The sequence below is a fragment of the Sinohyriopsis cumingii genome, unplaced genomic scaffold (assembly GCF_028554795.1).
Source record: "Sinohyriopsis cumingii isolate HCF-2022 unplaced genomic scaffold, ASM2855479v2 utg000646l, whole genome shotgun sequence".
NCBI classification, from domain to species: domain Eukaryota; kingdom Metazoa; phylum Mollusca; class Bivalvia; order Unionida; family Unionidae; genus Sinohyriopsis; species Sinohyriopsis cumingii.
Window position 1 is genome coordinate 1,923,883 of NW_028315921.1, and position 14,834 is coordinate 1,938,716.

General features: G+C 33.3%; 2 protein-coding genes across 2 annotated transcripts; both read right to left on the bottom strand.

The window, feature by feature from the left end:
• Positions 1–3,713: 3,713 nt before the first annotated feature.
• LOC149773556 (caveolin-3-like) lies at positions 3,714–5,901 on the bottom strand. The gene is made up of 2 exons (XM_089946411.1): positions 5,765–5,901; positions 3,714–4,380 (listed from the first exon to the last, which is right to left on the bottom strand). Exons 1-2 carry the CDS (start codon positions 5,819–5,821, stop codon positions 4,048–4,050), a joined length of 390 nt encoding a protein of 129 aa, XP_089802537.1. The 5' UTR covers positions 5,822–5,901; the 3' UTR covers positions 3,714–4,047.
• A 4,523-nt stretch (positions 5,902–10,424) lies between these two features.
• LOC149773557 (caveolin-1-like) lies at positions 10,425–12,941 on the bottom strand. Its single transcript, XM_089946394.1, has 2 exons — positions 12,795–12,941; positions 10,425–11,416 (listed from the first exon to the last, which is right to left on the bottom strand). Exons 1-2 carry the CDS (start codon positions 12,849–12,851, stop codon positions 11,084–11,086), a joined length of 390 nt encoding a protein of 129 aa, XP_089802520.1. The 5' UTR covers positions 12,852–12,941; the 3' UTR covers positions 10,425–11,083.
• Between the last annotated feature and the right edge of the window lie 1,893 nt (positions 12,942–14,834).

The following is a 14,834-nucleotide window of genomic DNA, read 5'->3' on the forward strand; positions in this document are numbered from 1 at the left end:
TTTATCTCCGTCCGCTTGTTACCAATAGACACAGTAATTATTTTAGTCTTCTGTCACAACACAAATAATAAGGAGTTGTCAAGATAGTTGCGTGGACATCGAAAAATACCACTTTCAATTCAAACGTTGATAGGTAATTATACATCTCACGCTATTCGTCCGCTATAGAAAAGGCTGGTTGTCTTTATATTAAAGCTGTGCGGAAACAACTCAAAGTGACCGACATTATTCCTGGTATTAATGTACTAAAAATTGATTGTCACACGATTTGTTGTACCAACAGTCGACATTTACTATTAACAGACTCCTCGAGCTGTATCTAGGGGGAATCAGTCCTATTTATAGTCATTTTGATTCCGCAGTGAGTATATCATGCCTAAACTTGATTGCATCTGTGGTTTTACACCCGACAGGCCATATTTCTTGATTTCGATGTCACAAAGAAGCGAAAGAGAACAAAAGGATAGAAATACGTATTTAAATCGTAAATATCAAGAACAAAAGGGGAATGGAAGTATAGAATAATAATCTAATAAGCAAATATCAAAAATTGAAGAGGAATTGAGGTATATAATACATATTTAAGTATAAAAAACATGTAATACGTAATTGTCATGAAGTGAAAGGGAATCGAAGAGTACACATTTAATACGTACGTATCAAGACGTGAAAGTGAATCGAAGTATAACATATACATTTTTTGTATGCCGTAGAACGTATCCCCGCAATAACAAGAGACAAAACATAAGAAAGAAAAAAAAATCAAACATTTAAATTTCATTGTTTGATTATTCTTGTTTTCCACAACTGTTTACGATTAATAAGCGCTTTAAAATGCATTAAACAGATATTGAACGTTAAGACAGTTATCAATGAATAAGAAATTACAGGTAAGGCAAATATTTAGCATAATAAGCATGAAAACATAATGCCCAATATTTGCCTCTAGGAATTGATGAAACTGCCAAACGGTATAGCTTTTTTGTTCATAACTGAGATTGCGTTTTCACGGTGCCATAGAATTGAAATGATATGCATTTCTACAACAGCGGCTAGCTACGGAATGTCTCATCTCTGGTTCATAAAAGAAAAAGAAAAAATATAGACGAGAACGTGGTTTGCAAATTTGTTTTTGATATTGTTTTGTATCAGCATGTAATGTTCTTCATAAGTATATTCTTAGCTCAATATCGTGGTGATTATAAAACTTTAAATACTGATCCATCGGTTCACTAACGGAATCTTTGAGGGTAAACAGAAAAGCAAACGTATTCTGTATGACGAAAACTAGATGCTCTGAATGTCCTAGCGATTTAAAACCAAATAATAAAATATGAATATTTCAATTTATTTCATCGCCAACGAATTCCAGAGTATCCTTATTATTGTGCATGCAGCACAATTAATCGACATGTTGGCTATATTAAGGATGGCGTTGCTCACATTATCTTAGAAACAAAGTGAAAATAAAATACCTCTAATATCCAATCCCATGAAGCTAAAACTTTCACCCAAATATAAATGGAATTTAATGGTACTTTAATCAGTTCTGATATAGAACATTAGATGGACCATGAAATATCTTTGCAGATGTCATATAACGTTATCTTTTGTTTATTGATTACACATTTCTAACGTGTACCGTAGGATAATTTTAGTTCCAATACAAAAGACTTAAACTACGTTTGTTCCGAATTATGTTGAATTTAAACATCGCTCCTCGCGTAGATGCTGCAAGTGCAGTCGATGATAAAGAAACAAAACTAGCACGTGTTTCCTTGAGTAAATAAAACTATATTAGCGTCGACCTTTAATTATGAATATAGAAACAGATTTGCTGACCAAAGATGAATTAATGTCATCTGTATTTGAAAAGCATGTTGACGAATAATAATATATCATGTACATTCTCCTTACTGGTATGGTATAAATATAAAAATGATTTGCAATATAAAAGTAATTGCTCAGTTAAATTTGCGCAAGGCTGTGCACGCTTGATATAGATCATATGAATGAATGAACATTCACATTTGCCGTACACTAAGATAAATGTAGGTTACTTCTTCGCTCCGAGCGAGTATATGTTCTTCATCTTCTTAATACGCAGTTTGTGCCGTGATCCGTATTACATATGTATAATAAACTGAATCTTTATCTTTTATCCGACTCATTCAAATCTAACGTGTTTGGCCATCAAACTGTATGTCAAAATTCATTACTTAAATAATGTTTGCTAAACTTTATAACATCGGTGAATATCTAACATAAAATCTCCTGGCATAGCCAGACTGAGTTACCCAGAAAGAATGTAAATCAGCGTCTGATCCGCTGATTTGAGTGTCTGTAATTACATTCATTTTTTGCACTTTACTTATCTTGGAAATGCAAAAGAAATTACAGTCAGACTATGTACCACTACATAATATTATATTTATAGGCATTTGACCTGAGATTGGCATGACTATTATGGGTTAAGGCCAAGCGAATAAAGTGCCTTGCACAAAAGCCTGGTCTGGTCCATCCAGGATTCAAACACTTAGCACACATATTTTGTATCAGGCACGTTAACCAGTGATCCGCCGGGATACCGTTACTAAGAACAAAACTATATCATCTGTTTTGTTCCGAACATAGATGAAAACAAATATGTAGAAGCTACGTTTGAGTTAATTACTTCTTTACTGAATGATGAATAAATAATCATAATTTCGTCATCATTGTCATGCGGAAAGCAATTTTCATTTTCCTTAAACCTGATACTTCAATCATACGTTTGTAACGCATATATTCATATCATTGTATGGTCATATTGGAAAGGAAACCCAATATTAAAAGTGGCGTACATTTTGTGTCATCGATTTTAACATGCATGCTAGAGTATATATTTCTGTGTGGTGATGAGCACTGGTGTGTGTTCTTGTAGAAGGCAACCTCTTTAGTAGTAACAAACGCAAATACAATTTATATCAATATTACGTCAGGATACAGAATGCTCAATAGCATATCTAATTAATATAAACCATGTTGAATGTGTCATGACTCGACACGCAGGTGCTGAAAATTAACAAATGTATGTTCCAATGAATTTTAAGACAACTAATCTAGGCATGTTAGTAATTGTTATTAATCCATTAGGTAGGTTTATGTGCTTTTTCGTATGCCATCTCTAGCTGTTTAATAAGGATCCTATTTTTTAGATCCACTTACAACGCTGACCAGCATCTGTGTTTATACTATAGATGTAAGTAAGGTATAAAGTGTACTTGTACTTCACACTTTTCCCATACTTTTGTCCTGCATTCAGGTACGCAAACATACTAATACTGTTATTGAAACTTAGCTGTACTAATATGTAACCAGACATTTTGGTAGAGCAACTACTACCACCAATAAAGAATAAATCTACGGATTAATTTACCAAGGTATATCAAGTGATATAATATCCTTTTCATATCGTGGGTTCATATTTTGTTATTGAAGCATGGGTATGTCATATTCTTTTTACTTAAATAGCAACATCATTAGCTTCTATATGAAAAGGAACAGAAAACATAAAGGACAGAACTTTTCTTAAAAAAACATTTATTAACGACTTGTATTAAATATACATTTTGCCATATATATACATACATATATTTATTTATATATATATATATATATATATATATATATATATATATATATATATATATATATATATATATATATATATATATATATATATATATGAAAGATAACTTATATTATTCAATCACTAGAGCACAGTTCCATCTCATATCAGAAGGATGGAAATATCACAGTAATGTCAATACTTTAGCCTCAGAGCTGAATTCAAGACCATAGCCAATCAAAGTACTTGATGTTGAACATAATTCAGAAGATGTATATATAATGTTGCAGAGACTTTGGATCATATCATTCAGTACAAATTGCAATGTATTCGTGTTGGCCTTTCCTTTGTAAAAATAATTGTAATTTCTCAAACAACAAGAGAGTATAGCAATTTGGTTGTTGTGGAAGAATTGGTCGAAAAACATACATGCTTTTTTATTTGTTGTGAACATGTATCTTGCTGAGACACATGCCACAAGCTTCGCATACTGGCGATATACAACAGTTAATGATGGTTCCGAAGCACTTCTGGAGGAAACCGCAAGCAATGGAAAATTCCCTCATGCATGGTGTCAGACACCAAATGTGTTGGAAAGAGGTGCAAGCGAATTCACATCCCCATCCGAGAGCAATGCAGATACCACAGATGGTTGTCAGAAACTTGTACATGCAATTTTTACCGCAGTTGAAACATGCATAACTGTTACGCCATACGCAGTCAATGCTACGCACGCCCTCTGGCTCACCGAGAACATCTTCAAAATTTACCTGCAAAAACAAATAGGAAACGTTTGTATTTAGTTAATTTTATATATACATCATTACACTAACGGACTGTCTATAAATGACATCACAATCATTCAATTTTTTTTAAAGTTTTTTTTTATATTTATTCACTCAATTCTTGTTGCAGATTACAATCCATAGTAGGTCTCGAGAAAGCAGAACAACATAACAAGCAACACAATCCATAACCGAAAATAAAGGCAATATAAAATACTTTTGAGGTGCACATTACAGTTATCTGTCCAGAGACGCTGCAATTAATAAACACTATTTGTGTCTTTATTGTTTGGTTCTCAACAATAACTTTCAGAATAAAATGGGTATATACAGCAAATCGTGAAATTCAAGTTAAAGTGGTCATAAAGATTCGTTCATCAAATTATGTTAGAGTGAATCCAGTTTTGAACAATTCAATCTGGCAGGAAAATTACTGTACATGCATTTGTTGATGTCCCTCTGTCATACGGAAATGATGTGGGATTGGTGCATGCACCCAAGGAAGGTGGGTTGATTGATTAAATGGGTGCAGCATTTCGAGGCCATTAGAGCAAAGGGTCATTAAAAGAGACGCACGCATACGTTTGGAATGGACTTACAAAACGAAACTCGAACCAGTGTAGGATCGGGAACTGATGACAAATAACTTTGTCTTTAGGTAAGAAAATATGAAGCGGGAAAAATTATAAAAGTAGTACATATCAGCAAACATACCACAGAAAGAGTACCACTTATGAGAGGTAACAGGTTATTGGTCCTAAGTGTCTTTATGGCGTTGAAAAATAATAATTGTGTGAAAACTGCAGATTTTTTTCCCTACAGTTTATGAACGCCCCAAATTCTTTCTGAGAAAAAAAAAATTCGTAATAAGCTGAAAGAATTCTTTTGAAACAGCTTTAATAATTTAAGCAACATTAAAATTTCAGCTTGCTTTCAAAATGTAAATTCAAATAAGTCCTCCAAAGCTTTGTGGTTTGAATGTCTGACTCTCGACTAGTATGGTACCAGTTTGAATGCTTCCAAGCCCAGGCTTATTCAGCAGTGGTCGTAACTCGCTGGAAATTCACTTAACTCCAATTTCTTAGCCAGCCATGTAATGCTGTGCTATCAAATATCAAACAATCAGATATAACAATGAAGGACAATACAGATTTCAAGATTAAATTCCGCTAACAATGTTTTCCCTATGTTTTAGAACAGTACAAGCACGTTTGCATGGAATATCTAGGCCTAGATGAGAGTCCTTATTTCGTTGACATCGTAAGAATCGACATCAAACAACTTGAAATATGAATTTTAATAGATAACATTTTGGATTTTTTTAAATTCATATTTTAAAAATGTAATTAGTAGAATTAAACATAATTACCTTAATGTGACCGTTCAGTTCATTTGGATCTCTGTTATTCATATCCAGATCTGCCATCTTTGTAAATATATCTCTCAAGTTCCACAAGTTTCTGCGGCAAAGCCTGAGACTAAAGAAATATCGTTAATGGCCTGGAGTTTTATATATCTGCGTCATTTTGTTACCAATAGAAACAGCAATTATGTACCCAACACAAACATTACCGTGTTGTCTGGATAATTGCACGGATTTCGGACAAAAAAACCCCTTTCAAATCAAAATAGGAAAGGTAATTATTTTGAAGTTGAATACAATACCTCACGCTATTCGTCAGCTATTTAAAAAGTGGGTTTGACATTGTGTTGCAGCTGTGTAGAAGCAAATCAAAGTGACAGACATTATGCCCTTATATTAATGTACCAAACATGGATTTTAAAAAGGCTTGTTGAAAATATATTTGACATTTATCAAAACTAATTATTTCAGCGAATGAATAGTTTCAAGGTATAAGCCTTTTTTCTATTCTGGTCCGAGCAGATCAGAAGTAACGTTGGTTTTGTGTTTTGCTCAAGACAGGCCCTAAATCTTAATTGTGTATTCATGAAAAAGTGAAAGTCGACTTAAGTATTAAGTAAGAAGAAGTGTATGTGTACGTAAATACATAATTAATAGGTAAGTATAAAGTGAAACGGAATCGAGGTATATCCTATATACTTAATACTTAAGATAGAAGAATTACAGGAGAACCTTTAAATTAGTAGGATCTTAAGTATGTTTAAAATGGATTTAGAATTTTAAATATGAAATATCAGGTAGGTCTCAATGAATCGGAAGAGAAGAGAGGTATTACCAATAATGATTCACGAAAATGAATTATTCCTAGTATTAATGACGCATTATATTTATTATTACCTTGTCCACTGTGTCCTGAATATACGGAATCTCGCAAAACCTTTCTCAACAACTCAGATGCGTTTGAAAACTTTAGACTTCCCAATATTAAAGACGTTACTAAGATATATGAATTTTTACATAGTATTTTATTAAACAAGAGCCGATTGTATGTAACATATGATTTTGTTACAGTACATTTCATAGTCGTCTGATAGTATGATACTTTCGGTGTACAGCTCATTCTTGCAACGAAATAAAATATTTCATAAATGGGCATACATTTAAAAGATATTCGCGATCAAATCAAAGTGAACCTGGTCATTTAATAGGTATGAATGATTGACTTAAATGGATCCTGAAGAATCAATAGGTAAAGTTGAAGAAGTGAAAGGAAATTCAAGTATCACACACACATTTAACAGGTAAGCATGTTTGCGGATAAAAACCCTGAGGTGAATAGACAAATATATTAAACTGGAAATTGAATTAGTAAGTTAAGGAGTTATAGATTATTTAAGAATTAAATTTAGGGGTTTTTTTTCGTGTCAGATTTATCATCTGCCGACAGCAGCATTAGCAAGGTTTTGAAGTTACGGAGCCTCCTTTGAGCTCGGATGCTGTTAATTTATAGGCTTACCAATCCAAAATTACTCAAGGTTCTCCAATTTTCTCAAGGCTTATAAACAATCTGATAACAAGCTAAAATATATCTGTAGTGTTATGAAATAAAGACTTCTGAACATTCACTAACATTACGGACTGGAGATCTTACATTCCCTCTGTCACTCTATTATAAATTCAACAGCTTTAATCAGATGGAAATAAGTTAGATCGTCAATAGCTTTCACTAGCCTAGCGCGCTTATTAAGTAGCTTCGAACTACTCATTTTTAATTTACGAGCAAATAGAACCATAGTAAAATATATTCCAAGATCATCTAAAATTGGATTTTGCTAAATCGACTTTGAAATTTTTTAAGAATCTTTTCGAAAACTAAACGGCTTCAAAGAAACTTTTCACGTTTTTTCAACATTCATTTGTCAATATAGAGCTTTGTTGTTCTTTCTGCCTCATGAAATCCTTAGACATTCACTGAGGACGCGACACTTTTCTTCTATCCATCTGTAGAAAATCGTTGATTATGACAACCTTTTCTGTTCCGTACAGATTACATGCCGTTGTAAGGTTTGAAATAGAGACTTCATGATACATTTGCATATTTTAACGAGATTGTTTTGATCTTTGTTCTTTGTCTAAATAATTGCGTAATGCCATGGATTGATCAAACTTAAACCAGATATAACTTTCACCTTGTAGAATTCTAGCCAGTATTACAAAACAACTAAACATGGACCCATATTTAAATCTAGAAACCAGTTATCCATATAGGCCACAATTTAAGTCTGATATGCAATTAATCAATCAGATATGTTTTATCTTGACCCAGCTGTTGACATAAATTGGTACAATTGTGTCTACAGCATATCAGTATTTGTTCTTACATCTATCGAAAAGGTCATTAAAATTGACTAATGTCACATGTGATTTTCACCCATTCATAGAGACCATAGAGCCTGGCTCGGGCACAGAAACGTTCTTGTGTGTTGACACTACATATGCTAAATGATTATGAAACTTCGTGGATTTGCATTTATTAATTTACGAGAGATCGTGCTAAGGGACAGAAATGGAGGGTATCACAATAAAACCTATCATGGACGATATGCGTTTTTAATGTCGCTCGCCCACTTTTATCTCCATTCAGCATAAATACACGATTCCCGAACTGGTTTTCTTTACTACAGCTAAGTATTTGTTTTAAATGGAAACTATTGTAAATACCAATGTTCTGTTATGTGTTCATATTATATCTTCTGATTCGATATTATTATTATTATTATTATTATTATAAAAGACATTTACGAGCTTACACAGCAACATGTTTTCATAATTGTGTATATTCATCACAGAAGCGAGCCACACAATTTTTACTCTTTAAAATTAGCGTGTAATTTAATAGGTAATACAACTCGGACAATTGTAATACTATGTGATGGACACGAGAACCCGCACAGTCCATTATTTTTGCACAACTTTGTATTGTTATATATTTTGTTGTATATTCTCGTAAATCGTAACGAGATTGCAGCAGGTAGGCGTCCCGATTGTTCGAAGATTTTGTGCTAAGTGTTTGGTTGGTGTATATATAAGTTGTTTTTCCCCCTGACAGTGTTGGTTTAGCTCGAAACGTTGGGAAACCGTTTGAATATGCTCCGGTATCAATATATATATATATATATATATATATATATATATATATATATATATATATATATATATATATATATATATATATATATATATATATATATATATATATATATATGTATGTATGTGTGTGTGTGTGTGTGTGTTTCTTGATAGATCGTTTTGTGCAGCACATTCGTTCAATACCGAGATACCAATTAACTGAAAGAAAAGACTTACGATAATACAGCTGTATGGATTGTCATTTGATCGATAAGAGCTTCTTAATTTTCTGATTTAATTCTCGGTGAGTTAAAGAGTTTTAACCAAAGGGCATGAAACATAAAGGATTACTGTGGTACATTTTTGAATAGATATCGACATAAGAATAAATGGATAACGGCAAAACGCATCGATTCGCATACTTAACATCTTTTCGCGTCCTTCCGTCCATCCATCCATCCATCCATCCATCCATACATACATACATGAATGCAGGCATGCATACAGACAGACAGACATACGTAATGCATACACACACACACATACATACATACATACATACATACACACATACATACAGACAGACAGACAGACGTAATGCATACACACACATACACATAAATACATACATACATACTACATACATACATACATACATACATACATACATACATACATACATACATACATACATACCTTTACCTTTACTAATGGTTTCAAAAAGCATAAGGCAAAAGATGAAAATATTTTTTGACAATATCTAATGATAACTTTTCCGGAATCAGACTGCATTTGAATAAAGGATATTGCTTGTCATTCAGTTTTGGAATCTGCGTAGGAATCTTATATAGATGCTTCTAAATACGCGATTTTTTCTCTAGTAAATTGAAATAACTTGATTGTATAATGATCGTGACTTCCTCTGCTGAGATGGTTGAGGTAATTTTTTGCCAAGTGGAGGCGATTCCATTTTTCCTAAAAAAAACTTGTACATCAATCATGATTAAACAGTGTTTATATACATATCATGTAGACATTGGTTCTATCATGCATTTTACGTTGAACACGGTTATGTGGTCATGACCATTGCTTCCAAGACAAGGAAAAACAATATTGTAATAGCAATAGTGTATATAAAATAGACTTAGCCATGACGTCATGATCCCAACGTACTCGATAAAAGATTTAATTTAATATAAGGTGAAGGGTTAATAACCCTACAAGCCTCCACTACAGAGTAGTAAATCCATGGTTCAACGAATTTGACGACAACTTATCAATGCGACTCTCAAATATCTTTATTTATCCGTCAAATAGTCATTTGTGCGTTTGATGACGAGGTCCTTCGTTGAAATGAAACGCTCTTAGTTTTAGATTCAATGACAGAGAAACAGTCTATTCGTCTTTAATGTAGGCAATGTAAGTTGTAATGTGCTACACCAATACCTTTCTCTATTACAACAGACTTAAACTGTCAGTCGAAAATAGGACGTTGGTCGTTTCAATATGTCGTATCGGCATAGTATTATTCAATGGCTATAGAGAATAGTTTTATTCAGACTAATTTACCAAAATATAAACAGTGTTACGATATCATATATATGTGTTCAGTCGCCACTTGTGTTTGATGAATGTATATACTTCCAATCAAATGTTACTTAGAATTCCATCAGATCTAGATTATATATATAGCATACAACAGAGAAATTCAAGGGCGTAACCTTTCTTAGAAAAACATTTATTAATCTGTTATTGCAATAATATCATTAAATTATATATATATATATATATATATATATATATATATATATATATATATATATATATATATATATATATATATATATATATTATCACAGATACATGATATTCATCTATCACTAGCTCACAGATCAATTCGACATTATAGTGATTTATCGAAATATCACCGTTTTATTTTTTGATATAGCTGTAGCGAATTGAGAATGATGTACACAATTCCTGTAGTTAATGCTTAAAATTAATATTAATATCCAAATATTTCTTGAAGAGACCAGAAAAAATAATATTTAAAAAAATAAAAATATCTATATGTTTGTTTTGTTCCTTTTTCTTCTGGTGTGACGAGAAAAGTAAGAGTAATTGTTCAAACCACAGAATAATACAAATATTTGGTTTTCGTGGAAACATGCGGTCTAAAAGTTTAAATCTTTGCATTTATTTGTTGTGAACATGAATCTGGCTAAAACACATGCCACAAGCTTCGCATACTGGCACGATACAACAGTTGATGATGGTTCCGAAGCACTTCTGCATGAAGCCGCAAGCAATGGAGAATTCCCTCATGCATGGTGTCAGACACCAAATGTGTTGGAAAGAGGTGCAAGCGAACTCACATCCCCATCCGAGAGCAATGCAGATACCACAGATGGTTGTCAGAAACTTGTACATGCAATTTTTGCCGCAGTTGAAACATGCATAACTGTTACGCCATACACAGTCAATGCTACGGACTCCCTCTGGTTCACCGAGGACATCTTCAAAATTGACCTGCAAAAAGAAATAGAAAGTGTGTTTTAGATACATCAATAAAATCATGGTTGTCATGCATAGTAAATATCATTCTTTATTCGTGTGTGTTTTTTGTGAATATGTGTTCGTTCAATCCTTGTTGCATATTGCACTCGACAGTATGTGTCCAGGAAGCGGAAGAAAATTGCAGCTAATAAAATCCAAAACACACAATGAGAGGATTAACTGACATTGATGCACAAACCCACTTACCTTGCAAGAAAGAAAACCAGAAAATAAAGGCATTGTGTAGGTGGTGTCTAGTTCTCAAACATACATCTCTGAAGAATGATGGTATATGAAGGGAAAGGATCAAATATGAAGGCTAAGTGATATTAGGATCACATTGTGAAGTCAAAGATATTGTAAGATGAAGTTTTAAAGACTTTAACGTGGCAAGAAAATGGAGTTTGACTACTCTCGTGATGACCGTCTTCATATGGAAACGGTGGTGCTGACGATGCGAATGGAGGTTTACAGGCATGTATTCGCATAAGGTTCCATTGCTTAATTTAAAGGTTATAGAGAGAGTGTCAAGGCATTTGGTCTAAGGTGTCCTTAATAGAGAAACACCATGACGGTTGCCACAAAATGGTCTAAACTAAATTCGAAACTGCGTCCATCGAGTCACAAGGTCGCTAGGACTCAACATTGAGCAACCGTGGATCTAGATTCAGTAAAAGATCAACAACTGGTAACACGCAACTTTGTCCATAGAATACAAAATATAAAGCTGACAAAGTTACAAAACTGGTGCATATCAAACATACCACAGAAAAGGAACCACCTACGAAAGGCAAGAGAATAATAATCACACGTCAACCGGAGTATCGAGCCGTAATAATTATGAGAAACTTCCTGATAGTTTTCAATTTATAAATAGCGCCAGTTTTTACTGTGAATTAAAAGCAAGCGTAAAATACCGAAAGAAGTCTTTATTAAAGCTCTAAAATTGTGAATGCCGTAAGCAACATTTAATTTTAAGTTTGCTTTGAAAATGAAAATTTATAAAGAGCTGCCTTGGTTATATTGCTATGATGCTGATATCGTCACCAGAATGATGGGGGTCTGAAACCTGGACAAGTCACTTAACTTAGATTCCTTAGCCTTTCATGTCATGCTATACCTGCTAACCAGACATAAAAGTGATAGAAGATACAGTGACAACACTCTTGAAATTTTTCCCGCATTCTTTTCTCTTGTTTTAGAGCAGAGGACACATATTTGTATGGAAATGTGTATCAAAACTAATTAATGGAAATTACTTAATCAACTAGAAATATGAACTGTATATCATTTTTAGTACATTTGTGTTTTCAAAAAAGTAAATATCAACGATAGTCTTGAAAACATTTACCTTAATGTGCCCGTTCAATTCATTCGGATCCCTGTTATTCATATCCAGATCTGCCATCTTTGAAATGATTTCTCTTAAAAGTCCACAAGTTTCTGCTGTGAAATCTCAAACTGAAAAGAAATGGCGTGTGTTGTGGGGTTTTATATATCTGCGTCTTTTTGTTACCAACAGCAACAGCAATTATGCTAACCTTCTACCAGAACACAAAGACTACCCCGTAGTCTAGATACTTGCGTGAAAAAAAAACCCTTTCAATTCAATAGATGAATGGTAATTATACCAAGATTGTATATAACACCGCACTCTGTTCGTCGGCTATTGAAAGTATTTGACTTTGTATTGCAGCCGTGTAGAAGCAAATCAAAAGTGAATGACATTGTTTCGTTATATCAATGAACCAAAACTGGATTTTGAAACCGCGTGTTATACCAATATTCGACATCTACCAAACTGAATTCATTCCTCGAACAATGTCTAAGACTTTTCTGTCCCAAATATATTCTTTTTCTAATCTGCACCGAATAGATTTGACCCAAACCAAATTGTATCTATGTATTTCACACTATAGCCCATATATCTTGATTTTGCATTCATGAAGTGAAAGAAAACTTAAGTATAGCATGCACTTTTAGTATGTATGCATCAAGAACCGAAAGAGAAATGGGATATAACGTACGTTTCTTTCTTAAGTATGCAGATTGAGGGAAATAGAAGTCTATCATATATTTAACACTTAAAGTGTGAAGACGTGCAATAGAACCTTTCTTTGATCAAGTGCTTAAATATGATTTCAAGCGATTTAGATCTTTACATCGTTAATTCTCCACCCTAAGGTGGGTATACAAATTTCCAGGGAGGGAGGTTTTGCCATTATAGTTCTCGAAATAAATAAATATTTCGGTTATTGATGATGCATTACATTTCTTATTACCATGTCCACAGTGTCCTGAGATACAGCAATATTCTAAAACCTTTTGAAGAACTCAGAAATATTAAGATGTTCCCTAATTATGTACATAACAAGTCTGCCTGTCGTTTTTACATTGAATTATTTGCTAGACGAGAGTCGATGTTATGTAACTTATCATTTTACATATAATTATTTGCTAGACGAGAGTCGATGTTATGTAATTTATCGTTTTACATATAATTATTTGCTAGACGAGAGTCGATGTTATGTAATTTATCGTTTTACATCGAATTATTTGCTAAACGAGAGTCGATGTTATGTAACTTATCATTTTACATCGACTTATTTGCTAGACGAGAGTCGATGTTGTGTAACTTATGAGTTTGTTACAGTTTCCTAATAATTCTGATCATATGATATTTTCATGAACGCCTGATTCATGCAGCTAAACAGAAGTCCGTAATAATAGGTATACTTGAATTGTATGTGGGTTCAGGGCCGATAAGAAAGGGATATCTCTCATGGGACCTGGCCCATAAAGGGCCGCACTAAATAACACTTGTTCACTTTGTAAAAGAACTTTTTTTTGAACATGAAATCGGAGAGGTCCGGGTGTTTTTTTTTTTTTTTGTTTTTTTTTTTTGTTCTGTTTTTTTTATTTTTGCCAGGACCCGTGATCGCTCTCCACGTCCTTGTGTAGGTTATATCCTTTATAAAAAGATAAATGATTATAGCAAAGGTAACCTCAACACTTATTATGTAAGCATGAAGAAATGAAAGGGAACATAAGTATAACATAGATTTAGGATTTCTCCAGTATATTTAGAAAAGATCAGTATAACTGATCATTATACTTATTTGCCTTCGACTTATTCCCAGGGACCGTAATAAGCAATCTCTCTCTCTCTCTCTCTACACACACACACACACACACACACAGACACACACACACCAATATATCCACCGGTGGACACGAATAGAACCACCTATGCTTATATTGCTTACATTGTTGTACAGTTCAGATACGAGGTCAATACGTATGTTTGTTTTTTTTTTGTTTGTTTGTTTGTTGTATATTTGTGTGCCTCTGTTGCAGCATATTCTTCTCTAATCCGAGACACTAATCACTG

Coding starts and splice junctions, on each gene's coding strand:
- LOC149773556 (XM_089946411.1), bottom strand. CDS start 5,821: ATGGCAGATCTGGATATGAATAACAGAGATCCAAATGAACTGAACGGT. Junction 4,381..5,764: donor AACTGAACGGTCACATTAAG/GTAATTATGTTT, acceptor TTGTTTTTGCAG/GTAAATTTTGAAGATGTTCT.
- LOC149773557 (XM_089946394.1), bottom strand. CDS start 12,851: ATGGCAGATCTGGATATGAATAACAGGGATCCGAATGAATTGAACGGG. Junction 11,417..12,794: donor AATTGAACGGGCACATTAAG/GTAAATGTTTTC, acceptor TTCTTTTTGCAG/GTCAATTTTGAAGATGTCCT.